Here is a 27,617-nt window from a genome sequence, read left to right as displayed (position 1 = left end):
GACGCACACACAGAAACATTCTGTTAATTTGGTTTACTTAGATGCTTCTGGAGCTAGGTTGGTAGCTAGTTTTGAATGTTAGAAAACAAAATAATTATCTGATTATTTGGAGAGGCCTTTTAACCACAAAATGGGAATCCTACTACCTGCCTCACAGAAAACATTGAGAACACTTTGGTGATCACGGAGCTCACTTTTTTCTTTATAAACTTTGCAGCCTGTGTCCTGAGTAGTGATTTTCCTGTCCTCTGTGCAAGGAATCAGTCTGCGTCCATTGGTAAGAACGTGGATTTGGGCCATTTCCCAGGCAGTGAACACATTTCATGGATGACGAACTCAGAGGAGCATAACAGAGCTTTCCTTCTTTTCCTGTAATTCCCCTTAAACTCGGACTGAAGCCCTCATTTTTAGTTTCTTTTGAAACAGTGTGAAAATGTTACCCACCCCAGCATTCTTTTGACATTCGTCCTGTAAATGCTGGCTCTGACTAATACGTAGCTTGTAGATAAAAAGCATGTTTGCCCATCCCAGTTTCAGAAGATTTGTAGACCTTCAACCATAGAACCAGGATGATGCACATGATGAAGACCAGGATGATGCACACCATATTATCACTTGACCAGTCTTGAGATCCTTATCTGAATGGACTGTGCTGGTCTGCACATAGATAACTTTTCAATCCCTTCCCATGATCTCTGTGTTCTACTTTCCCTCTCCCTCCTCAAAAAAACTTTGCCTGCACTGAGATGTGGAGATGGGCTTTGGACAAGAGCTCCCCATCTTCTCGGTGACTGGCACTTGAATAAACCTCTTTCCTTTTCCATTAGCACCTGTCTTATTAATTTGTTTTTTGTGGCAATAGGTAGCCAACCCTTGGTTTCAGTTACACGTTCAGGTAAACTCAGTTTGTTCTATAATCTCAGAGTCATTTTACATTTAAATTCAGCTAAGCTCAGTGTTCTCCCCATCCCCCTCTTGCTCCCATGGGGGCACCCAGATGTGATGGGGTATTCATAGTATAGAGCTGCTGGTGGGAAGAGGGAAATTCTGTGGTGGCCCTTCAGAACTGCATAGCTGAGTCTGGCCCCATCTGGTTTCTGGTCATTGACCTCACTCCTCAGTTTCCACTGCAGGATGCTCTACGTGTCCTTCATGACTCAACCACAGGCTGTCAGGTCCACAGGCCTATCTTGCTGTTGAAATGGAATGACGGCAGCTTTTGGATGCTCCAAGCTTTCCTGGGGACACTGGAAACTGCATGCATCTGTGTGCTTTGTCCAGACCTTTCTTGCTATGTTTGTGTCATTTCTAGTTTTTTTTTTTCCTTTTTCTGTTTTCAACTTCCTTGGCCTCCCTTAGATGTCTAAATTGATATGGGTTTTGTCATCTACCCACCACAGGGCTCAACCTGGAGGCTGTTCCTGGGTCTCTGCTTCCTCCTGATCTGCTTCTGTCCATCCCAGGGTGGCCTGCTCTCGCCTGGCTGGAAGACTGTTCTGAATTTTTACATAAAGTTGCAGCACTAAGGGGTACAGGTTGGAATTCACATGGAATCAAAGTTCCCCTTGGAAATCCCTTGGTAGCTGTCACACTGATACTAACATCTGACCACTTTAAGTCCCAAAACTAGTTTTTCCTGGGACAGTTTGGGAGGCTGGACAGAGAGGGTTTGTAGAGAGCAACTGAGAAGTGCAAAGGAAAATAAGTGGGTGTGTGTAGGACACAATCTTTAATTAAATTCTCAAATTTTACCTGCCACCAAGGCTTCCCTGCTCCCCATTCCCAGATTTGGGCTCATCACCCTTATGTCAGCCATTTCTCCATAAGAAGAAGCAAAGAGATGACAAGTCCTTCATCCTAACATGGCTGTTAAAAGGTGAGTTGGATGCTGTCTAGGCTTGAGTACGTTAACGAACAGGGGCTGTGCGAGTGAAGGAAGCAGCTTGCCGGCTGAAAAATGACGGCTGTGCTGGAAAGTGTCTGCATTCAGAACCCTAAGTCAGAAACATCTTCTAAAGTGAGTTTGCCAAGAAGGTGCTCTTCTGAAATGTAGTCTTTTCTTCAGGAGATTGGCATGTTCTGGAGGTTTTAACAAATGGATTCTGCACTTACTGAGAGCTGTTGATCCTAAAGGCCCAGATGTCACCTCACCCGTAGCCAGAGACCTTCTCTCGCCACCCAGTGGCCACATGCTCACATGTCAGGGGAGCATCTGGGCGTCACCAGTCCAGTGTCTGTCATAGACTTCAGCAAAGAAAAACTCAACTAAGTAAAGAAATAGGGGGGAAACCCCAAAAGTGCTATAAGAGAGACTTGGTGTGTATTTGGGTTTCAGCTCCAAGTCGATTGATTGCTCCTGTAAATGATGCTCCTAAGTGTTGGGCATTAGTGTAAAACTGAAAATACATGTTAGATGTGCACAGCCTGTGGACATCGAAAGACAGCTGATATGAATTTGCTAGAGTTCATATTTTCTGGTAAGATGCAGGAGGTCTATGTGGTAGCATTCTAGAGTGCTCAGAGCACCATTCCTGAAGGAAGTGCTGAGTGGCAGCGCTCAGGTGGACTTGGTACATGACACCGAGACAGATGAGTGAGTCCGTGGGCGCTGTCTGCCAAGGTGACAGCTGGGGATGAGGAAGCAGAAAGATAGCTCTTATATCCAGGAAAGAAGTAATGGCAAAAATGACAATCTTTATTTAACATGCGAGATCAGAAACCACAGCATTAAGTGTTCCCAATGAATTTGACATTTTCCACATTTGGGAGTTTTCTAAGCAGCTTTTGACCATGGTTCTGCACACTGTCAGAGGAGCAACAGAAGGTGGAGGATGGCTCTTCCAGGCTCCCTCCTGCAGCCTGGGTCACTACACATGGAGTTAGAAAGCTTGGCCTGGAATCCTGGCTGCCTCTGGTGTGATGGAACTCAGGTTCCATCATCTTTTCCACCTCCTTCTTCTTCTAAGTTTTTTTTTTTTTTAATTCAAACACCTTGGAATTTGTAGAAGAAAATATCCATGCCCCCCCCGCCACCCTCTTCACTTCTCCTCACTCCTAAATGCACTTCTTGATCCCACAAAGGTATTGCAGTGGGTTGGTGTCCTTCTAGGTTAAAGCTTTCCTTTGCATGTGCACAGAGAAACACAGACACTATTTTTTTCCTAAATGAGGTCATACTTAGCCATATTATTTTTGAAAAAAAATCAACTTTATTAAGATATAATTTATATACAATATAACATCCTTTTGGGGTAACATTGGTTAATAAAATTAGGTAAGTTTCTAATGTACTATATTATGATGCATCATCTCCATATTGCATTGTGTGCTCACTACCCATAGTCTAGTTTTCCCCCGTCACCATATAGTTGACCCACTTGACCCTCTTCAACCTTCCCCTCTGGTACCCACCATTCTGCTTTCTGTGTTTATTTGTTTGTTTTGTTTGTCCATTTGTTACTTACTTCCAATAAAATATCCATTTTTAAATGTACACCTTGACGTGTTTTGACAAATGAAAAACTTGTGAAGCTAATACCTCAACCAAGTCACAAAATATTTCCATAACCTCCTTAACTTCCCCTATGCCCCTTTGTAGCCAACTCCTCCCTCTCTCAGCAACCAGGATCTACTTTCTGTCCCTACAGCTTCAGCTGGCCCTTCTAGAATTTTATATAAATGGACCATACTTCCTATAGTCTTTGTGTCTGTCTCCCTTTGCTCAGCATAATGTTCCTGAGAGCTATCTGTGTAGTTAATTCCATTCTACTGCTAGGCAGTTTTCCATTGTATAAATTGTACCATAATCTGTCTACCTGTTCGACAGCTGATGGACATTTGATCTGTTTCCAGTTTCTGACAGTGAAGAATAGAGCTTGTTCTCATACAAGTCTTTGTGTGGACTTGTGCTTTCATGTCTCTTGGTCGAGGAGCACGGAGCAGAATTGCTGAGTCATATGGTGAGTCTGTGTTTAACTTTGTAAGACTCGCTCTTTGTAAGAGTTCTTTGTGAAGGTGATGCCATTTTGTATTCCCTCCAGCAACGGCTCGGAGTTCCAGTGTCTTGACCCTTCTTTTTGCTTTATTTAATGTTAGACAACTGAGTATGTGGAGGCATCTCATGGTGGTTCTAACTTTCTCCTGATGACCAACACTGTTGAGCATTTTTCGTATGCTTATTGACCGTTCACATATCTTCTTTTATGAAGTTTCTATTCAAATCTTTTGCCCATTTAAACAACTTGCTGGTTTGTCTTATGATTGCGTTGAAATGTGAGAGATAATAGAAAATATATACTAGTATATTGGTCTCTGTCCTTAGTTCCTGACACGGAGCTTTTGTTATTTCCTGGTGATAGGAGCATCTTTGTCTTAATGAGATGACACTGGCTAACCCCTGGATGTGGGCTGCTCACAGGAAAGACCAAGCCATGATTAGAAGTTTGGAGTCACCCTCCCTGCGCACGCCCGCCCCACCCCCCTTCTCTTGAGGGAAAGAGCCTGAAAATGGAATTAATGTGTCTGTGATGAAGCTTCTATAAAACCTCAAAGTATGATGTTCAAAGAGCTTCCAGGCTGGCAAATATACCCACTGGGAGGGCATATTCAACCCAACTCCATAGGACAGAAGCTCCCACATGCGGGGCGGGACACCCCCGAACCTCGCCTTGTGTATCTCTTCATTTGGCTGTTCATCTGTGTCCTTTATCCTATCTTTTTTTTTTTTTTTTTTGCCAAGCCTCACCTGAGGATATTTTTCCATTGATATTTTAAAAAGAGAGAACAAAAGGGAGGGGGGTGAGAGAGCAAAACATTGATGTGAAAGAGACACATTGACTAGTTGCTTCCTGCATGCACCCTGACTGGGGCCAGGGCTTGAGCCTGCAACTGAGACATGTGCCCTTGACTGGAATCAAATCTGTGACCTTTCAGTCCTCAGGCTGACACTCTAACCACTGAGCAAACCAGCTAGTGCTATCCTATCTTTTAAAAAAAATATATTTTTAATGATTTCAGAGAGGAAGATAGAGGGAGAAAGAGATAGAAACATCAATAATAAGAGAGAATCATTGATTGACTGCCTCCTGCATGCTCCTACTGGGGATGGAGCCTGAAACCCAGGCATGTGCCCTTGACCAGAATTGAACCTGGGACCCTTCAGTCTGCAGGCCGATGTTCTATCCACTGAGCCAAACCAGCTAGGGCTATCCTATCTTTTAATAAACTGGTGTTTCCCTGAGTTTTGTGAATTGTTCTAGCAAATTCATCAGACCTCAGGCACAGGTATTGGAACCTCTGATCTGTAGCTGGTCAGTCAGAAGCACAGGTGATAACCTGATCTTGCAACTGGGTCTGAAGTGGGGGTGGGGAGACAGTCTTGTGGGACTGAGCTCTTACCTGTGAGATCTGACACTACCTCCAGGTAGCTAGAGCCAGAATTGAGTTAAATTGTAAGACATCCAGCTGGTGTGGCAGAGAATTGCTTGGTGGGTGTCGGGGAACCATCCCAACCTTATAATTGGGTCTTAGAATCATTACAGAAGAGTTTCATATTTATTTTTCATTCTTTATCCATTTTGTGTACAAGCCCTTTGTCAGCTCTAATGATATCTGTTGCATCCTCATAGGAGTGGTCAGATAAGATAATGAGCAGCAGAGTGCTTTGCAAATGGGGTGCATGATTTAAATGCTGTGCATTCCGGCCACAAGATCCTTCCTGATGTGGTCACAGAAGCTGTCCTTTCCTCCTGCCTTCCACAGACCAGCTCCTCTGTGCTGGCGGCCATTGTCACCTAGAGGCCTTTCTGTTTGTCTTTTCTTGCCACACAGTTCAACTCTGTGACGCGTAATCAACCACAACAAGTGTTTTCGGTTGTGACACCAGCCTGGGAGGCGAGGCTTGTGTGAAGTGGTTTTCCTGATTTTGCAACAACTGTGACTTTTGTGAGTCTTATTACTGTATCATCTGTGAAAACAGATTCATGGAAGCCAAGCATCTGGCCAAATACGTGGAGACCCTCTCCTTACTTCCTGCCCTTGAGTTCTCATAAATATAATATTTGTTTGTTCCCTTCTCTTAAAAGCAATTCAAAGCTAATTGAGAAAATTTGGAAAGGTAACACCCAGGGAAAAATTACCATCACTTCAGATCTTCCTTGTCTTCTCGAGTCAAGTATGGCTTCTGGACTTTCAAAGGTCTCTTTTTTGCCTTGGTTTGCATGTCTGTGAGAGCTGGTCTTTAGGTATTTGTGTCTGATCTGTAAACCCTCAGAGAGACAACTTCAGAGGAAGCCTTGGGGCCATTAACCTGTCCAGCACTGTCCTTGCATCTACAATAGACAGTCACGGATGACTTTCACACATCTGACCAAAGGGGTTGGCCCAGCAGATCTGAGCGTGTCCACATGGAGACCATACCTGCCCTTCTCTTAACTTCTTATTTGGTTCTTAATTTAACAATCTGATAAAAACAAACAAACAACAAACAACAAAAAAACGGTTACTGGCTAATTACTCTTCTTCCTTAGGTATAAGCCCTCCCGGAAATGCCAAGGAAATTCAGACTTCCATTTCTTGCGGTTTAGTCAGCATCACACCGTTCCTCCTGACTCCATGCTCCTCCAGGTGTGCCCAAGCCCATCTCTGTCTTGTTCTGCTTTCCATGCTCTTTGTCTTGGGTGGATGGCTCATCCCAGTCAGAGGCAGGGACAGACCTGCACCACCTGCCTCGTTCTGCTCCTCAGTACCTGCTTCTCCCCAGGCCCTGCACCTGCTCAGGGTTCAGGTGCCCTCATTCCCTGACTCGTTGCTCAGCTTCCTAACTTGTCTCCATCTCAGCCCTTCTCTGTCCACATGGAGCTTTCACACTGCTCCAAAAGGGAGCCTCCTACAAGGACAACCTTGGGGCAGTCTCTCCTGCCTGGAGGGTACGTTTGGCTGCCAGGCTGCTCTTCTGCCTCACCTCCAGTCTAGTGCTGCGCTGAGGCCGTACCCAGGACAGGCAGCATCTCCTTAGCCCCTGGCCTGGCTTTTGCCACTTTCTCTGCTGGAAAAGCCCTCTTCTCCACATCCCTTGCCTGGCACTCCCAATGCTGTGAGCACCATGAGGGAGTCAGCACTGATGACTCCCCACGTGGCTCCAGCACCAGCTTAGTGCCTGGTACACACTACATAGAGATGAATGAACTGTGAGCTGCCCGCGGAGATCCAGGTGGTCCAGGGCATACGTGGTCATAAGCACTCTCCCCTCCAACAGGTGGGGTTTAGGTAGGGTTTTTGCAGGTCTTTGCCCAGTTGTCAGACACCCAGAAGCCACAGAGCCTCAGCACAGCCATGGTGACTGTCTCCATCAGCTTTCTGAGCTGCTGATCTCAAGGGTCCTGGAGCTTTTCTCTTCTTTCTGCTCCTCCCACACCCAGGGAAGCCTAGGCCTGGGCCCCAGGCAGTAGCCACAGCCAGTGTCTGCCTGGCTCCTGCTAGTCAGAGCCTGGCTGCTAGTCCCAATTTCCCCTTCTCTGAGATGATTTCCCAAGTTAATGACCAGATGCATGTTTCCAGTAAATGACCAGAGGTCCTAGTTATCCAGGTAATATAAGGCCTTCGCAGAGAATTGAAAAATATGGAAAAATGGAGGAAAAGCATTATTAACCGCACCTTTCAAAAGCAACCACTGGTACCATATTTTTTTCCTGTGGTATTACAAAGCGCCCCTTAGTGCAGTTTCACTTTCTGCATCTTCAGTTGCCCACGGTCAACTGCGGTTCAAAAATATTAAATGGAAAATTTCAGAAATAACTTATACGTTTGAAACTGCATATATTCTGAGTAATGTGATGAAATCCTGCTTCGTCCCACCCAGGATGTGGCTTATCCCGTCGTCCCACTTCTCCATGCTGCACACGCTCACCACCCGTTAGTCACTTACACTCATCTCGATGAGCACATGGACATCCCCATATGCAGTGCTTGCGTTCGTCACCCGTTTTTCTTAGTAAGGGCCCTAAAGCCATTCACAAAACTTCCATTACAGTGTATTGTTGTAACTGTTCTAGTTTATCATTGGTTACTGCTGTCCTTAATTTATGAATTAATTTTGCCATAGGTATGCATTATAGGAGGAAGCAGTATATACTAGTATAGGGTTCGGTACTATGGTGGTTTCAGGTGTCCACTGGGGGTCCTAGAAAGTGCCCCTCCACAGATAAGGGGGGACTACTATACCTCTTCCTTATAGCCATTTTTTATAGGAATTTCCAGACCGTAGTCATGTCTGAGGCTCTTAAATGAAAAGAATATTCAAAAAAAGAAAAAAAGAAAAGGATCTTCATTTAGCTGTGGAAATCAGGACAAACATATCTACATGGCCAGGCAGCCACAGGGAGCCTGTAATATTCTTTCGTTTAACCAATATTATTGGGCATCTACTGTGTGCCTCCGGGTGGCAATATGGACAAGGTGCCTGCTCACAGAAAGCTGTGATTTCATAGTAGAGAAAACAAGGGGCCAGCTCAGTTATAATAATTAATTATGAAAATATTCAGATAGTGACATGTTCAATGAAGACAATGAACAAGGTGATGTGGGGTGGGTGGCAGGTCTGTAATCTGGAGAGGTTGCTTGGGGAAGGTGACGAAAGGGTGCCTGTGAGAAGGAGCCTGAGAAGGTCTGGGAGGAGCCTCCTCTCTGGCAGAGGACCCGCCAGGTCTGAAGAGGTAAAGGAAGCCATGGAGCACAGTGTGTGAGCCAGAGCAGGAGTGGGGTGCACAAGGTGGGGCCTTATCAACCTCAGTGAGGAATTTGGATTTTGTTTTAAGGGAGACAGGAAACCATTGGAGGGTTTTTTGTTTTTTAATTGAAGAAAGCTGCACAATGCCTGCTTTCTTCATATTTCTTTTTAAAAAAGTGTATATTTTTATTGATTTCTGAGAGGAAGGGAAAGGGAGATGGAAACATCAATGATGAGAGAGAATCATTGATTAGCTGCCTCCTGCACACCCCACACTGGGGATCCCAGGCATGTGCCCTGACTGGGAATCGAACCATGACCTCCTGGTTCCTAGGTCAACGTTCAATCACGGAGCCACGACAGCCGGGCAGGAAACCAATGGACAGTTTTAAGTGGGGAGCGATAGGATCTAATTTACACCTTAGGAGGATCATCTTATTGGGGGCAGGTCCAGAGGAAGAAGATGCCTTGGGGCTGGGTGGTAACCATGGAGACAGAGAGAGGTAGACAGGCTTGGAGTATACCTCAGAGGTAAAGCCACAGGGACAGGTTCATAGACTGTGGAGGGATGGCAGGTCAAGGTGCAGATCCTGAGGGGAACACTGGGAAGGAAGCAGGTTTAGGTGACAGGGAATCGAGAGCTGGATTTTGGCCATTTGCAGTTTGGGGCCAGGTGTCAATGTCAAGTTGGTAGTTGGATAACCCAGTCTGGATTTTATGGGAGAAGTGAGGGTGAAAGACATAAAAATGGGAGTCATTGGCTAGCAGATGGAACTGTTTGTAATGTCCTGAGTATGCTGGCTCCTAGTCACCAGCTTTGGGCAATGAGGGCATGACCAAATCCTGCCAACCACGGGGACTGAAGGGTAGGGTGGAGTTCTGCTTGCAGGCTGGGTCCTCCTACCCTCAAGTGGGTGTGGCTTGATTAGGAAGCCACTGGTACTGCTCCCATGATTTCCCCATCCCCTCTTTTTAGCTCACATGTTTTCCAGAAGCTCCCACACTCTACCAGCTGCCACACCCAACTGGGCTTCAAGGCCCAGACTATGTGTCCAATGGTCCTCATTTCCATATTGTCTCTATGGATGCCACATCCTGGTGTTGCCTCTGTCTTTTATGACTGACTGAATAAAATTCTCATATTGATATTACATGGCATCCTTCCCAGTCCATATGAGGCCCTTCATCTCAAGAACTGCAAGAGTTTTTATGTCATTTGATCTTCATTTTGAAGATGGGAAATTGAGGGCCAGAGAAGAGAAGTGACTTTGCCAGGGTTACAAAAAGGAATCAGCAGGAACTGTGAGTTCATGGGGGCCAGGGGCCATTAGTGCTGTATCTTGATTATTATTTACAGATGTGAATTCCAAGAGCAAAAGGGGCCTTTTAAAATGAAATGGTACAGGCTTTTAAAACACATTTTAATTTGAAATAATTCTAGATTTGCAGGAAAGTGCAAAGGAAGGTACAGGGAGGTCCTGAGCATCCTTCCCCCCAGGGTGTTTTGTTAGAATCTCAATGTTTAGTCTTTAAAGACCTGATGGTGTAGAGCACATACTTTCTCAAGGAAGCTTATCTTGCTGATTGTATCTAGAGGTTAATTTTAGTTCAAGCTGTGATGACAATAAAAGCCAAAGGAGGCAGGCAAACAGGGCTACTTGGCGGTGATAGCCAAGTAGTGCCTTAGCCATCTCTTTCACAGAAACGTATGTTAGAGTAATCCATTCATCTGTCATTCAGGGTCTGCCGGTCAGCCCCGGCAACCTTCTTCATCAGCACCACCATCATCATTGTTACCATCCATCTTCATCACGACCACCTTCATCATCATCACCATCTTCACCATCCTCATCGTCGTCCTCATCAGAACACCTGTGGACTCCCCACATGCCTCAGGTCCTGTGCTCTGTGCTGTACCTCTGATTTTAACAGCTGCCAGAGTTAGCCAATATGATCTTATTTACAACAGGAGGAATTGGGATGAGCAAAGCTGAGGTGGGCCAGGTCACAAAGCTGGGACAGATGGAGCCAGGATTCACAACCAGTCTCTCTGCTATGTCAGGGTTCCTGGTCTTTGCACCACTGAGAACCTCTCCAACCCCACAGTGGATTTTTGATGGATTTTTATAAATAAACTGCATCTACTAAACAAGAATTAGTTAATGTTTTAAATCACCTACTAAAGCCATTCAATGGTCAATTACAACTTTTGCTCAGTACAAGATTATCAAGTCACAGCACAGAACAGAGGTAATTCCATCTACTAATAAAAGCAGACAGACCAAAATTCCTGGGTTAACTGGGAAGGCCTTCATGTGGTTAAATATGTAGTTTTTTTTCTGAAATTTTGAAATACTGAGAAGAGCTCATGACTCCTTCACCTCATAGCTCCTACCTTGGTGCATTTCAGGCCCAGCATAATTCATGGATCAACAAGGAAAAGAATAAGATAAGCCTTTTTTTCCTGTCTGTTCTTCTCAGGTAAGAATGGGGTGGAGATGGGGATGGCATGGCCACTGAGTGAGGAACAGAACAGAGTGTCAGGGATGCTCTGGGCTGTTTAAAGATCAGAAGTCAGCTCAAAATTTCAAATTTCCAGGGAAGGAATTCAGAGTGGTAGAATGCCCAGGGCATGCCCAAAAACTTCATCTTGTATGTAGACCTTCATGAGCAATCTGTCTTATTCACCACCAGGAAACTGGGTTTATGGATGCCTGAGGAGAGGGTGGGGATGAAGGAAGGGGTGCCATGAGCTCAATGTGCCTCTGGGGCAGTGGCTCTTCTCCTCTCCCACAGGAGGGAAGTGTGAAGATTAAAGGCCAACAGATGAGGTACTTGAGCCCTGACCTGCCAGGCCCCCATGGGGTCATCATTACTCTACCTTTACTCTACTGCTGCTCATTTTAATATTAAGAACAGAAATAATTATGACCCCAAAGGATCCCCCACCCCCTCTTTGGTTAGTTAAAAACCATGTCCTCTTCAGATCTTAGTTCAAGAGTCCCATCCTCAGGGAAGCCCCTCCCTGCCCTGCCTCACAGCCCTGTGGCTGTTCTTGCCCATGTTCCAGGCGACATTTCCTTTCTTGGTTGCAGCAGAATGCTGACTGTGGTCTGGATTTGAGGTTACACTCCGCACTGTTAGTACAGTTGCTAGGGCCCAGTCACCCCAAATAGCTCTCAGCTGTGTCATTCATGTTATTGTGTTTCCAAAAAAACATGTCAGGAAGAGGTGATGTTCCTCAAAGTGCGATCTGGAACCACCTGCACCAGAATTGCTTGGGGAGCTTTGTAAACATGCACATTCTGGGCTTAACCCTGGATCTGCTCAACCAGAATCTCCAAGATGAGGTCTGAGAACTTGCATTCATTGTTATTGTTTTTAAAAAGTTGGATAGGTAATACAGCCACATGCTTCAATCCCCAAACTCTAAACAGACATTCAGATTTTATAAAAAACATCCTCCCAATGAGATGAATACATCTGCCTTCATGGACGTGTATGGAATACCGTACATACCGTCTGTGGAATACACGTCGAACATTTGCCTACAGACAGTGGTGGGAAGTGGGAATTTGAAAGAGAGACAGACAGTCAGGAGATGTCCGTTAATGGCAATGATTATGGGATTGCAGCCATGTCTTCACTGGCTTCTAAAGCTTTTATAGCAAATATGACATCCCGTCATTTTCCCACCTTCTGACTCCGTGTCCTGATTGGATTCTGTCCTGCTCACTGTTCTGTGGCCCCTTAGAAGTTACTGGCCTTCTGAGGCCCTTGCCGCCTGCTGATGGCCTCTCAGATGCAGGGCAATGCCAGCTGGGTGTGCGACATCATCTGACCCAGATTCCTTGTCCCTCCCACCTGCTGGGCCTGGCTGCTGTTTGCGTGGGACCGGCTCCCGTCTTACTTGCCGAACACTCACAGACACACAGCTTCTCCTGCTCCATCAGGCCTGTGCTCTGGACATCAGACACCGGACACCGACGGAACGTCTCCTCTGGGCTTCCACAGCGGGTCAGTTTCCCAGCACTGCCCAGCCTCGGAGTGGCTAGTTCCGGAGAGTTCAGCGCGCCTGCCGCCGTCCTGCTGTGCACGCCTGGGCAGATCCGAGAGGGGAAGCCTCTGTGTGATGCAGGGTAGAGGAATCAGCCTCCAGCTCTTGACCTTGGGCTGCAGAACTTACACTTAGTTGGGCTTCCCATCACTCACCCGACTGGGGCCAGACCTCAGACTAGCTGCCCCACTGAGCATTGGTCTGCCCAGCAGGTGTCCCCCCAGGACTGTGGGCCCACACCGTGTGGACACCCAGTGTCCTTCCAGGAGGAGCATGCACCCAGACGTGAGGCTTCGTGACCCCCAGTCAGCAAGGAGGGAGGAGCCATAGACTGAGAAGGGGCCCCCAACAACCCGGATGGCAGACTTTCTGTCTTCTGGGCCAAGGGAGCAAGTGGAGAAAGGAGAGGACGATTCTCCCCGTTCGCACTTTGCTAGGCCCCCGGGGAACATTCTCCGTGCTGGGACGCTGGGAGCATATTTCTTGAATGTACCCCCTCAGCTCCAGACTGGGCTGTTCCTCATCCCATCACAGCAGAGATGGGGCTCCCTCTTAGACACCACACCCTTCCTTTCTCCTACAGGCTGAGCCAGGTGTGAGGTTAAATACAGAGCTGCCTCTGGAAAGCAACTCTCGTCAACAAGGCCAGTCCCCGGTGTGAGGGCCTCCCTCACAGCTGTGGAGCCCACAGCCCCTCCCCTGGGCTCTGGGGTCGAGTCCCGGAGACCCCTTCGCTGCCGCGTATCCCACTGGCCCACGCCTCTGATCGCGCTCCTATCATTTTCTCTCTAAAGGTCTGGGTCTTCCTAGAAAGACTCTCAGAGCAGGAATCTTTCCAGTCCTTCCACCCAACCCCTAGCCCGGAGAAGGCGCTCAGGGACCCACAGGAGACAGACAGCTCAGGGGTGGGGTTGCCCCCCTTCCCCCACCGAAAGGGCAGGACAATGCCCATCTGGCTTCTCCAGGCTGTTTGCAGAGCGTCTTTGAAATGTCCCCCGCTCAGGACCAGAGCTTCTGGTACGTGACCTAAACACTGAATGTTGTGGGACTTTGGTTGTCATCAGAACTGGGGTCTATATGACCAGCATGTGGCAGCATCTCACCTCGCGAGCAGAGGCTGAGCTGGCTCTCACTGTGTCCGTCGCTCCACAGTTTAGTGAAAGGCTTGAGACCTGCCTTCTTAGCCCCTGGGCTCTGGAGTTAGGCAGACGTGGGCTCAAACCTGCGCCCTCTCACACGAGGCGGGCCTCGTTTCGTCGCACTTCACAGATGTTGTGTTTGTACAATTGAAGGCAAGACCCGCCACCAGCAAACGATTACACGGCTTCCTTGTGCCACTCGCTTTATTGTGGTGGTTGGTGACCAAACCCGCACCCACAGCACCCCCGAGGGGGGTCTGCCTGCGCTATTGTGGGACCCAGAGCACTTTCTAAATTCTTCCCCCTCCATTTCCTCCTCTATGAAATGAGGGTGGTCGCAGCGCTGACCAAATAGGGTTGTTCGAAGAATTTAAAAAGTTATTTAGTGAACAGTATTTAGCAAGATGCCTGGACCATGGAGAAAAATCAATAAATTGTTTATTATTATTGCTGTAGTTCTTCTTCTTCTTAAGCCTCCATCCTGTGCCCTCTCCTGGGTCAGCAGTAGGACATGTCCTGGCACTGGCACGGCCAATGGAGGGGCAGTGGTGGGTGGAGCTAGAGGCAGGAAGCACAGGAGGCCACACCGTGAGACCAGCTGGCCCTGCAGGCCCATCAGAAAGCGACAGGGCTTGAGCCTGGCCTTCCAAGAACCTCCCTGAATGGGCAGGACCAGCCACAGCCATGGCCAGGGCACGTCCCCAGGACAGGGCTCCTAAGAGAGCATTCAGGCCAGCCCTGCCCGCAGACGCCCTCCCCACTGGGCCTCTGCGCAGGCGGCCCGCCCTCTGCGGGGCTCAGGCACTTGATGGGTGGAGGCAGGTGCCCATAGTGGGCCAATGGATGGTGGTTGTGAAATGTCAGACAGGGCCGTACAGTAACCACTGCACCGAGTGATGCTATCGTGTAACTATCTGTGACAGTAATTACACCCAGAGATGAACTCAGAGGCCTCACTCTCCTCCCATCAGTAGACTGTCTGTCGTCTCCCGCCCTGGGAACAGGGACTCTTTCTGTGACACTGGCTCTCTGTCGCCTCCTCCCTGGAGCCCTCCTCAGCCCCTCTGCATGGAGGGTTCCTCCCTGGGCGGTCACAGTCCTCTGCAGGCACACCTGTGGCACAGGGCTGGTGTTCCTGACTCGTCTCCTTACAGCGCTGGAAGGTCCTGAGTGCAGGCACCTGTCTGGCCTGGCACAGTCCTCCTGGACCCCAGCGTAGTGCCCCATGGACACTCGGTGCTTATGGCAAAGATGACATCTGAAGACATTCTATAGTGACAGCATTTCAAAATGTGCTTATAGTCAGGAGGTGAGGTGCCCTTAGAAGTCCCAGGAAGAGAAACTTGTGAACATTCTCTTCAGAGTGTCCCCAGTCTCTGTTAATACTCATAGCCTATGGCATGTTTGCAGGTGGGACCCCTCAGTGGGGCAGTGGCCTCAGAGTGTCACAGAGTGGCAGCGAGGATGGCTGGGTTCCCTAGGCCGGCAGCTGTGCAGCTGGCCACTTCACAGTTCTCGGGAAATGATGGTAGGATGTCCCAGCAGCTTCTGCACCCTGATCGTGGGGCTGCTCCAGAATGGAGGCTTGTAATTCTGTGCACTTGCATTTGGCCCAATGCCCGGGAAATCTGATATGGAAATGAACCCGGTGTTCATTTACACTGAGCCCTGTCTGTGCTGTACACACACCAAGGAAGGGAAGGCTGCCCACAAAACATACACATAAAAACATGCACACACCGCCTGGCTAGCGTGGCTCAGTGGTTGAGCATTGACTCATGAACCAGGAGGTCAAGGTTCGATTCCCAGTCAGGGCACATGCCCAGATTGCAGGCTTGATCCCCAGTGTGGGGTGTGCAGGAGTCAGCAGATCAATGATTCTCTCTCATCATTGATGTTTCCATCTCTCTCTCCCTTTCCCTTCCTCTCTGAAATCAATAAAAATATATTTAAAAAAAACATGCACACACCAATAAAACATGCACACACAATACACACACAAAATACCCATAGCATATACAATACACACATAACATATACACAAAACATATACAACCACAAAACACACAGCACACAATAATATAAATATACAAAATACAACACACATACACATAAAAGACATAAACACTTTATGAAAACATACATGTACACAAAGTATATACACATAAAACATATAAATGCCCCCATACACACACAAAAAATAAATACACCAAATACACACACAGGCAGAAAAATATTGCATGTCAAAAAGTCTGAATGGTGATGGCTCTGTAAGTGGTTAAGGAGTGGTTAGATAAGTGAAAAAAAGATTTATTAAATTAGATTCCTTAAAAGTCTCTAAGTCCTGGCCAGTTCACTCAGTTGGTTAGAATGTTGTCCCAGTAAGTTAAGATTTCGGGTTTGATCATCCCTGGTCAGGGCACATAAAAGAATCAACCAATGAATACATAAATAAGGAACAATAAATCAATGTCTCTCTCTCTCTCTCTCTCTCTCTCTCTCTCTCTCTCTCTCTCTCTCTCTCCCCTTGCTCTCTCTTTAAAATCAACAAATAAAAAATTTTAAAATTTATTGTGTGAAGCAAAATTTTTAAAAGTATGTAAGGAAGATATGTATATGCTTTGATCCAGCAATTACACTTCTAGGAATTTATCCCAGGAACATAGTCAGTGATGTATGCAAAGGTTTAATACCAAGCATATTTAGCATGGCATTGTATAAAACAGTGTAAAAATGAAGATCTGAATGTTTGGAGATTAGTGTAACAAGGTTTATCCACAGGTGACCCTTGTCCTCTTCCTCAACCTCCAACAAATAAAAACGCAAATGAGCAATCAGAGAGCATCCTGTTGTGCATCAACGGTTACCAGATTACCAAGTTCATTGAGGTTGTGTGGGGGGGCACTACAGGGACTTTGCAGTGAGTTATCCACACCCACGACAACACATCCCCTTGCAGAGGTGACCTCCCTCTCCACTTCCTCCCTCTGGAGCCTGGGGCAGGGTCTCTATAGGCCTATTTCCTGCAGACTCTACAGGGCTCCTCCCACCCCATCTCCTCCTGGGCCCTGGGAACAGGAGTGCCTGCCTGGGAGGCAGTTTAGCGATGGTCTTGACTTTGCTTTCCCTTCATCTTTTCCTTCACCATCTCGTCCCCATCCCAAAGGTTTATGAAGAAATTCTCCAAAGATCTTTCTTAGGAATTTAACAGACAAAATAGGGATTTTAATTCCAGCTCTCAAGGGAATAACCTTTTTCCAGGCCTTTAGCTGAAGAATGAAGTAACTTGCAGCGATAAAAAATCCTGTTGTAGAACAGTATTGATCACATGAAATGACCCGGGGTATCATATTGAGTAGAAAAAGCAAGATGCATTGTTAGTAGGAAAGGCATGTTAAAAAAGGATCTACAGATCTACAGAACACTTTTCTGTCTGCGTGTATGTAGATGTGTGCGTGGAAAACCATAGAAGGAGAGGCCATTTAAGGGACGGAGCCGCCACACGCTCATAAAGGCATGTGCTCTAGTCCTGTGCTATTGGAACTAGGTGTGTGATCAGAGGTTAATTGCTTAACCGCTTAAACTACTCTGTCTTTTGTCTGGAAAGCAATGAGGACAGCACCTCCCAGCGGATCGTCAGAGGATCAGGAAGATGAAGACAGAAAGCCCTGGGCTGGGCCCAGGCCCAGCAGGTGCAAGCACAGGTGGCCACGACTGTGGATGTTGCTTTGTTCCCGAATTCGGTGGTGCTGGTGGTGGTGCCCAGAAGCTGTGATCTTACTTTGCTGTGATCTTACTTGATCTGAATTGACTGGCTGGTTTTGGTGTTGTGAGGCTCAGCCACACTTGTGAATGGACAGGAGCAAATACAATGCAAAGCACACGGGAACACACTGATCGTTGGGGAAGCTTTGCACATCCCTGCTGAAGGAAAGGTGGAGGGAGGTGTCAGTGACGTCCTGGAGTGCATCTGGAGGGCCTTTTTCTCAGGAATGTGGGCGTTGTACCTGGGACTGGGGCAAAGAACCCACGTGAGGGCAGGGACTTCCTGCAGCACCGGGCCACTGCCTGCCCTCCACCTTGCGTCTCCCTTTCTTCCCCTCAGGTCTCGTCCCCACCCCTCTGTTGTGGGCGTACATGGGCAGCCCCACCGTCTGTCTCGAGCACCTTGAAATGTGTTGAAGGGAGGTGGCCCAGTCCTTGGCAGAGTGGCACTGCCCTTAGGAATTTTGCTTATGTGCACACATTGCAAAATGGCAGGCGATGATGACTGATAACCTAAGATGCTGTTATCATTGGCTAAAGGAATGCTGCTGTGGCTTTTGTATATATACTCCCAAACTTTATTCATACTAAGGGTAAAGCCTGGTTCCGCCTCATCAGAGATTCTGAGGACAAAGACCAGAGCTCCAGGGACCCAAGACAGAGCCACAGATCACGGGGATCCAGGTAGGTGGTCCTCACTCCCCCTGCCCTGCCCCCTCCCACCCCGGCACAAGAGGCCAACCTACAAGATAGGGAACCAGATGCCCTCCCCGCCCCCTCCACTGTTTCAGCCCAGCAACCACGTGCTGTCTCCTAGGATGGCTTCCCCAAGGAGCAGGGCCTTGCTGCAAGGCCAGGCCCACACGGAGCTTAGGACACCTTAGGGAGACGCTGGTACCTGGTCTAAAGGCTGAACTGATTTCCAAGTCTGGGAAGTACTGGACTTCAGAAAGAGATACTGCGCCCCCATATTTTGAGTGTCCCTAGGTGGGAAGAGAGGGATCTCAGGTGCCTAACACTCTGCTTCTTTTAGGGAGTCTTGTGGACCCCACTTGCACCGATGTTGATGTAGGTGGCCCCCATAAGCAGCTCCCAGGGACACTGGGGGCCTTCCTCCTTGGCGTCACCCTGTTCTCCCCCAGCAGCACATATTTGGGCACCCACATTTCTGCTAGACACCTCTTGTCTGGTGGCCCGTGGCTGCTAAATTCTCTGCCTTCTTCTCTGTGTCCCTTATTTACCCCCCAAACTGCAAGGGTAATTGTGCTTTGTGGGTTCAGGGGATGCAGACAGAAACCAAACATAAAATCAAACAGTGGATACCTGTGCCTCCCTTAAAGCTCCTCCAGGCCCCCCTACCCCAGGGCCTCAGTGACCATCCTCAGCTTTCCCCACAGTCCTGGCTGCCGGGCCATGGAGCCCTTCCTTTTCATGTTTATTTTTTGAGAAACCATTTACTTCCCTCTGTCACACACCAAAGCCATTCTTGGAGGTTTGTTTTCCACATAAATTGACCATCTACAATGTTTTAAAAAATATATTTTTATTGATTTTGAGAGATAGAGGAAGGGAGAGGGAGAGAGAGAGAGAAACATTGATTGGCCACCTCCTACCAGGGATCAGGCCCACAACCTGGGCCTGTGCCCTGGCTGGGAATTGAACCGGCAACCTTCTGGTGCATGGAAGGACACCCAGCCCACGGAGCCACACTGGCCAGGCTCCCTCTGCAATCTTAAAAGTGGCGTGGCCCTTGAGAAGTCACTCAAGATTTTCTTCTTGAAAACTTTTCATCTTGAAGGTTTTCAAGAACAAGAATTCTTGCCTCTGCCCTCACAGTGCTGCCCTGAGCTGATGCTGGGGAAGATTCTGTGTGAACTGAGTGAGAAGTGACACATGATATTGGGGAAGAGGGGTCTCTTGTGTCAGCCTCCTTAACACAGCAGGAGCTGAGCCTCCTGGGAGAGTTTGGAGGCTCTGTTTTCCATGACAAGAGGCTGCAAAGAAACTGCCTTTCTTTGCAAAAATTCGACTGCGAGGAGGTTGGGGGTGTGTGTGTATGTGTGTGATTTTTTTCTGTAAAGGTTGGGACAGTCAGCATTATAGGCTTTACTACCTATCCTTGAATACTTGTCTCTGCTATGTAGCTGGAGAGCAGTCACAGATGACATACAGATGGCTGTGTTCCAATAAAACTTTATTTAAAAAACAAGAGTGGGCCCTGGCTGGGGTGATTAGAGTGTCATCCCAATATGCCAAAATTGCGGGGTAGATCCCCAATCAGGGCACATACAAGAATCAATCAATGAATGTATAAGAGGAACAACGTGAGGTTTCTATCTCTCCTTTCCTCTCTCTTTTTTTCTCAAACAAAACAAAACAAAACAAAACAAAACAAAACAAAACAAAACAGGAGTGGGATGACTTGGTCTATGAACTATAGTTTGCCAGCCCTGGGATTAGAGCTATGCAGTTTGAACTGTCTATATCATTTTTATAAAATGTTGCCAAGATCCATAAAGATGGCATTGTGACCCCCAGGTTGGAAAGTGTCACTTTGTAGGGGCGGAAATCACAGGAGCGCTGGAGGGAAGAGCATGGTCAGCCGGGCAAGGCCGCCCCGAGGCCGCCAACAGTTCCGGGCAGGGCGGCCGGTGGCCTGCTGCACACGCCGGGCATCGGCAAGGTGTCATGGGCCAGACCGTGCCGTGACAGTGTCCTTCCTGTCTCCTCAGGTCCTGCCCTTCACCCCAGGCGCCGGGTCATTTCATCACCCTGACGATGTCCTTCCGGGAGCAGAGCGCAGGAGCACAGGTGGAATCTGCAGACGGGGAAGGGGCCGGAGCCCAGGTCAGCGCAGAAGGTGAGGTGCTTGTGAAGATCCGCCCCCGCTCCCTCCCCCTCCCCGTGAGGAGCTGTGCACAGGCCCCTGCCTCTGGGACCCTGCATGGGTGAATTCGAGGACAGAAATCCTCAAGGGAAGATGAAGCTTAGTCGAAGGCAACCGGGGCAGCCAGTGGTGGATAATAAATGGGTCAACTTTATCAGCAGCTCAGGGTGTGACGTTCTGACTCACCATCGCCATCGGATGATTTTGAACCCTCCACTGGCACCTGTGCCCCTGCCTGCCCAGCCCAGCCGTGGAGGGGCCTGCGTGGGGTCTCTGCATCTGGGTGGGCAGTGACCCAGCACCTCTGAGCACTCCTGGGAGGAAGCACTGGGCACTGGCTCAAGGGAGACATTAAAAGCAAAACGCTGACCCCGTGGCTGTCCAGTGCACAAGTGTGAGGGGAGGGGCCCAGAACACGCCAGAGGCCACGTCCCCCAGCTGTGGACTCACACGTGGCTGTCACAGTTCGAAGCTAAAAATCAGGACATTGGTCTGACAACTGCAGGTCCACTAAGGGTAACAACAGGGAGGTCAACACCCAGGCCCACTCCTGGTGCAAGGCTGCGGGTGGCTTCCACTCACTCTGCCCTGCAGTGTGGCGAGTGGGCGCTGGGCAGGCCTGGGCCCGGGGAACTAGGAGCGATGACACTGAGCCATGTCCTGCGCTGCCTCTGTCATCAGTGCTCTCTGCTTCTCGGAAGCCCAGGGCTGTCCGAGCTGGGAGTTTGTGGGGGCACGTGAGGACATGCAGCTCCGGACAGCGTGAGACCGCCAGCGGTGGCAGAGCCAGGCTGGCAGATCCTGCTCGCAGAGCACAGGCCGGCTCTTCTCCCCCAGCGCCGTGCGCCCTGCGTCTGGTTCCTCCTGGCGGGCGCTTCTCAGGCTTGGTGAGGGATGCTCTGCCCTGAGCTGTGTACGTGCTACGGCGGGTTCAGCGCTCAGCTCCAGTTCACCTCCGTTCCCCAGCATTTTCGACCAGAGAAGTTATTTTTAATGTCATCACTGCCTCTCTTTTCAGTGTTGCTGAAAACAACAAACAAGTAAGGCATTAAATGGCCCCTGGTGCTCCTGGCCCCTGAAACACCCCACCTCACTGTCTCTCATTACAGACCCAGCCCACGGCGCCATGGAGCCCGGCCTGAGCCTCGCCTCCCTCAGCCTGGCCAATGCAGGTACGGCCCGGGGCCTGGACAGGGTGGGGTGGGGAGGGTACCTCAGGGCTCTCTCAGGGGACGGGGAGAAACAGAGATGGGGACACCTACGGGTGCTGGGGTGTGGCTGATGCTTCTCCTTTGTAGAAGCACATCTCAGCAGGGCCAATAGGAAAGCTGGGCTTTGGTTTCTGCAGAGAAAGAAGGTCACACAGCCTCTGAGTGTCTCAGGAGAAAGAAGGCTTTGAGCCTGGGAACCTTCCAGGTTCCTCTTCTGACTGTTGCTGACAACCATGACTTCCCCACAGCGCCTATGAAAACCAGGAACAGGGCAGGAGGGGCGTGGGGGACCCACACCACGGGTGTCCCAAGCACACTGAGCTAGGACCCGTCCCACAATAACCCAGGAGAAATGTTAGCATCACCACGTGCCAGGTGCAGACACTGAGGGAGAGAGCGGGCTCCCTGCCCAGGTGCACAGGGAATGAGCGACAGATGCTGGGGTCTGAGGAACTACAACATCTCTCTGCCCAAGTTAGGTTTCAGGCTCCCACAGCCCTCACCCCGGCACAGGGCAGAGTCAGGAGCCCGTGGCCTGAGTCCCAGCTCTACCGCAGGCCATGGGGGCACACTGAGTCTCGATCCCTCCTGGGGAAAGGGCAGTGAACCCCACAGGAGACGAGGTGCACACGGTGCCGGGATGACCCCATGTCCCTGGGAGCCACACTGCTGCTGCCTCAGGGATTTGGTTGGGTTTGGTCCTGTGAGTGGAGGTGTTTGCTCCTGCTCCACACTGTGCCCAGCTGGTGCCCCCACCAACCTGGGGGCAGAGGTTCTCAGGGTGTGGTCCTTGGACCAGCAGCAGCAGCTCCTGGAAATCTGTGGGGCATGAAGGGTCTCTGGCTCCACGTAGACTCTTGCATTAGAAACTCAGGGTCTGAGGCTCAGGAGGCTGTTTGCGCAGCCATCAGGGTGACTGTGCACAGCAGTGGGGGCCACTGCTCGGCAGGGAAGACACCAGCCCCTGGAATATGACACTGTACCGAGGCCTCTGGAAGGACATCGGAAGGATGGATTGGGGTCAGGAAAGATGCGAGAGAGGACATTACAGACCTGAGGGCCCAAGTCAGGCTGTGGCAGGAGGGAACAGAAGTAAGAGGACAGATGTAGGAAAGACAGGGTGTCTGTCCCAAAAACGTATGCACACTTTAGTGGATGATAGTTCATTTTGAAAACAAAATCTATTTTAATAATCACTGCCTTCATTGTTAATCAAAGTGTGTGTGCATTTTTGGGGTTACTCTATATTTAAGAGTTAAACAGCACGATGTTAGTGCTAGAAATGCAACTTACATAGCTTGTCTGGGTGTCACTCTGGACCAATTGAATCAGAATCTCAGGGTGTGAGGCCCAGGCACACATGGTCTTAAAACATCACCCACCAGGTGCTCCAACGTGCAGCCAGGTGGCGCTCATACCAACAGCAGTGCCAGTCCCGGGGCTGATGGGAAGGCAGAGTTGCAGGTGAGGTTAATGTTTGAGAAGTTGGAAGGTTGAGAGTTTATCTGGTTTCATGATTCTGAATCAACCTGCATTAGTCCCATGAACTCAGAATGTCTGGGGCGGAGAGGGCAGAAAGCTCCTGGGGAGATTTTAGTGTAAACCGGGCTGTGACCCCTGGACCTCATGTGACCCCCAGACCTCACGTGACCCCATGTCATTGCAGTTACTTAGGGTCTGGCCTGGGCCACCTACCCTGTCATAAGCACCGAGTGTCCATGGGGCACTACGCTGGGGCCCAGGAGGACTGTGCCAGGTCAGAGTGGTATCTGCACTCAGGACCTTCCAGCGCTGTAGGGAGACTAGTCAGGACACCAGCCCTGTGCCACAGGTGTGCCTGCAGAGGACTGTGACCGCCCAGGGAGGAACCCTCCATGCAGAGGGGCTGAGGAGGGCTCCAGGGAGGAGGCGACAGAGAGCCAGTGTCACAGAAAGAGTCCCTGTTCCCAGGGCGGGAGACGACAGACAGTCTACTGATGGGAGGAGAGTGAGGCCTCTGAGTTCATCTCTGGGTGTAATTACCGTCACAGATAGTTACACGATAGCATCACTCGGTGCAGTGGTTACTATACTGCCCTGTCTGACATTTCACAACCACCATCCATTGGTCCACTGTGGGCGCCTACCTCCACCCATCAAGTGCCTGAGCCCCGCAGAGGGCGGGCCGCCTGCGCAGAGGCCCAGTGGGGAGGGTATCTGGGGGCAGGGCTGGCCTGAACGCTCTCTCAGGAGCCCTGCCCTGGGGACGTGCCCAGGCCACGGCTGCGGCTGGTCCTGCCCATTCAGGGAGGTTCTTCAAAGACCAGGCTCAAGCTCTGCCACTTTCTGACGGGCCTGCAGGGCCAGCTGGTCTCACAATGTGGCCTCCTGTGCTTCCTGCCTCCACCTCGCACCCGCCACTGCCCCTCCATTGGCCCAGCCAGTGCCAGGATGGGTTTCCCCAGGTACTGCTGGGTGCAGCAGAGGGGTTAAGAAGAATAACGATGAACGTAATGATTAACAGCTCTCTGTCTGAGTTCTTTCCATACTCAGACACCTGGCTAAGTGTCGCTCATTTGTGTAAGCATTTTAATCCTGCCAGCACCCCTGCAAGGTAGGTGCTGTTCTCACCCCCATTTTACACATGAGGACATGGAGGTTGGAGAGATTAGGTGATGTCTGCTATGTGCTGAAGCAGTAAGTCACAGAGCTTGGAGTTGAACCCATGTGTCAAAATTGGGAACCCATGTGCTCACACATCTGCTGAATCGCTGGTCTGGAGCCTAGGGTGGGAAGGTCTTCAGTGGGCTGATGTCCGAGCCCACAGGCAGGAGGGGGGCTGGGCTGGTACCCTCCCCGTGGCCTAAGAAGGATTGAGTTTTCCATTTTCAATGTGAAGTGTTGACATCAGGTTATATTCATCTAGATCCAAAAGTGAAGAACCAAGAACCACAGAAATTTACCTTTCATGACCGGGACCAAAAAGTATTGGTGCTGGACTCTGGGACACTCATAGCAGTTCACAAAAAATCCTACATATGCCCAGGTGACTCCGACTCTCTCTCTCTCTCTCTCTCTCTCTCTCTCTCTCTCTCTCTCTCTCTCTTTCTGCTGTTTTCTGTCCCCCAAGTCCTTCCAGCTGGGGCTCAACTCAGGCTGTAGGGCACCTCCAGCTCCAGCAGGGGGTAGGCAGTGGGCGGAGGAGCCTCGGGGACTGCTGGGAATGCAGTGGTGGAGTGGAGGGTCTGTGAGGGCACAAGATCTGAGGGGAGTCTTTCTGGTCTGTGGGGGAGGAGGAGGCTTGTACCGAGTGAAGGAGCCCGCAGCCCCATAGAAGGCTCATGCCTGCTTTGAGGACCATCCTGCTTTTTGTGACTGTCTTTTCCCAGAGACCTTCTACGTCTTAGCCTCTCCCATGAGCTCAGCGGGTGACAAGGGAAACCCCGTTTTCCTGGCCGTCTCAAAAGGAGAGCTCTGTCTTTGCTGTGAGATGGACAAGAAGAAAGGCCGGCCGGCCCTCCAGCTGAAGGTGAGCATTCCCACCCAGCGTCCTGTCCTCTCAGCCACCCCAAAGGGGAAGGCCGGGCCCGGGCAGTGCCTCTCGCTCCCCGCTATGCCTCTCCCCTTGGCCAGCGCCACAGGAGCCACCCTGGGGAAAGCCGGTGAGAGAGCTGCTGGCCCTCCTTGGCTCTGAGCTCCAAGATCCCACGAATGAGGTTTCCCTGGGCAGAGGCTGTGCTGCTGACCACTCCCTTCTACCTCACAGAAGAAGAACATCAGCCAGCTGGCTGACCCAGTCACAAAAGATTTGAAGGGCTTCACCTTCTACAGGAAGAACAAGGGCTGCCGGAACACACTGGAGTCTGCGGCCCACAAGGGCTGGTTCATCAGCACCCGCCATGCTTATGAACCTGTCAGAATGACAGACACACTTGGGAAAGAGGAGATCACTGACTTTGCATTTATACGAGTCAGCAAAGCTCCAATGAGCCCCAGTGAGGTCAGCGAGTAGGATACGAATCTGATAACATTTTAGTTTTGCATTCAGCTGCTCAGAAAATAAAGAAATAATACTGGAAAATTAAATGCTCCACTTTAAGGAGATGGTAGGCCTTTACTGCTTCACAGTCAGGTCTTCATAATTTTTATCATCTGCATTTAAAAGAACATTTCCCAGTAAGTTGCCCTGAAAATCCACAAAAATAAAGCATGTGGTGAAAAAAATGTACCAATATGCATTTCATGCATTTACTGCGAAATACTTTCTTATAGTCAATAAAGATGAGTATGTTACAAAATAAATGTGTCAATAATATAAAAACAAACTATTAAAACTAATTTGCTGAAGGTACAAAGACCAAAAGTTTAATTAATCAACTAAATTTAATTTTGTCAAACTATTTTTTGCATTTACTTCACTATGAAATACCTTTAGTCATTAGATTTTGGCAGGTTAATATTAAAAGTTGGTAATAAATATACATGTACATGTGCACTGAACTGCAAGGTAAATGTATTTCAAAGAGTGCATTGTAGTAAAAGAGAAGTTTGAAAAGCATGATTCCCTGATTATGAAAGGTCGGCGGGTGGGAACATAAAGCTTAGCTCAGCAGCTTGGCCCAGGTGTGGGCTCCGAGGCTGTCACGCACGGTCACTCAATGTCTCTCGGTGTCATGGCGCCCTCTGCTGGTCATAGAAGGCAGAGCTGACTGCTGCGCAGCTCCCCCAGGGACAGGTAGTAAAGGTGATTCAAGGTCTCTGGATGCCCTGGCAGCTAGACCCTCTCTGCAGCAGGACCCATGAGGACGATTCTTTAAGGGGTTTGCGATGAGCCAAACACTTTTTTTAAAATTTCTTTATTGATTGTGGTTCTTTATTGATTACATATGTGTCATTATTCCCCCATAACCTCTCAACCCCCTCCCCACCCCATTCATGTCCTTACCCCCTTGTTGTCTGTGTCCATTGATTAGGCTTATATGCATGCATATAAGTCCTTTGGTTTATCTCTCCCCCTTACCACCACCCTTCCCTATGTTCCCTGAGGTTTGAGGTTCTGATCGATGTTTCTCTGCCTCTGGATCTGTTTTTGTTCATCAGTTTATGTTGTTCATTATATTCCATAAATGAGTGAGATCATGTGATATTTATCTTTCTCTGCCTGGCTTATTTCACTTAGCATAATGCTCTCCAGCTCCATTCATGTTGTTGCAAATGGTAAGAACTCCTTTTTTTTTTAAATTCTTTTTTTTTTTTAAATATATTTTATTGATTTTTTACAGAGAGGAAGGAAGAGGGATAGATAGTCAGAAACATCGATGAGAGAGAAACATCGATCAGCTGCCTCTTGCACACCTCCTACTGGGGATGTGCCCACAACCAAGTTACATGCCCTTGACCGGAATCGAACCTGGGACCTTTCAGTCCGCAGGCTGACGCTCTATCCACTGAGCCAAACCGGTTTTGGCTAAATTCTTTTTTTTTTAAAAATATATTTTATTTATTTTTTACAGAGAGGAAGGGAGAGAGATAGAGAGTCAGAAACATCAATGAGAGAGAAACATCAATCAGCTGCCTCCTGCACACCCCCTACTGGGGATGTGCCCGCAACCAAGGTACATGCCCTTGACCGGAATCGAACCCGGGACCCCTCAGTCCGCAGGCCAACGCTCTATCCACCAAGCCAAACCGGTTTCAGCAGAACTCCTTCTTTTTTATAGCAGTGTAGTATTCCATTGTGTAGATGTACCAGTTTTTTAATCCACACATCTGATGATGGAGCCAAACACTTTCATTTGTGAACCTAAGGTGAGCAAGGAGTGAGCAAGGAGGTGAGCAGCATCAGCTCATAACA

At 49.1% G+C, this 27,617-nt stretch overlaps 1 protein-coding gene across 1 annotated transcript; it reads left to right on the top strand.

The window, feature by feature from the left end:
* Nucleotides 1–20,464: 20,464 nt before the first annotated feature.
* Nucleotides 20,465–25,775, top strand: IL37 (interleukin 37; the record flags this gene model as incomplete). The annotated part of the gene is made up of 5 exons (XM_080684945.1): nt 20,465–20,546; nt 21,683–21,745; nt 24,690–24,809; nt 25,153–25,292; nt 25,530–25,775. 5 exons carry the CDS (start codon nt 20,465–20,467, stop codon nt 25,773–25,775), a joined length of 651 nt encoding a protein of 216 aa, XP_080541071.1.
* Nucleotides 25,776–27,617: the final 1,842 nt, after the last annotated feature.

The sequence above is a fragment of the Plecotus auritus genome, assembly GCF_963455305.1.
Source record: "Plecotus auritus genome assembly, chromosome: 8".
Taxonomy (NCBI): domain Eukaryota; kingdom Metazoa; phylum Chordata; class Mammalia; order Chiroptera; family Vespertilionidae; genus Plecotus; species Plecotus auritus.
The sequence above is the reverse complement of the archived record's forward strand: the minus strand, read 5'-3'. Positions and strand labels throughout refer to the sequence as shown.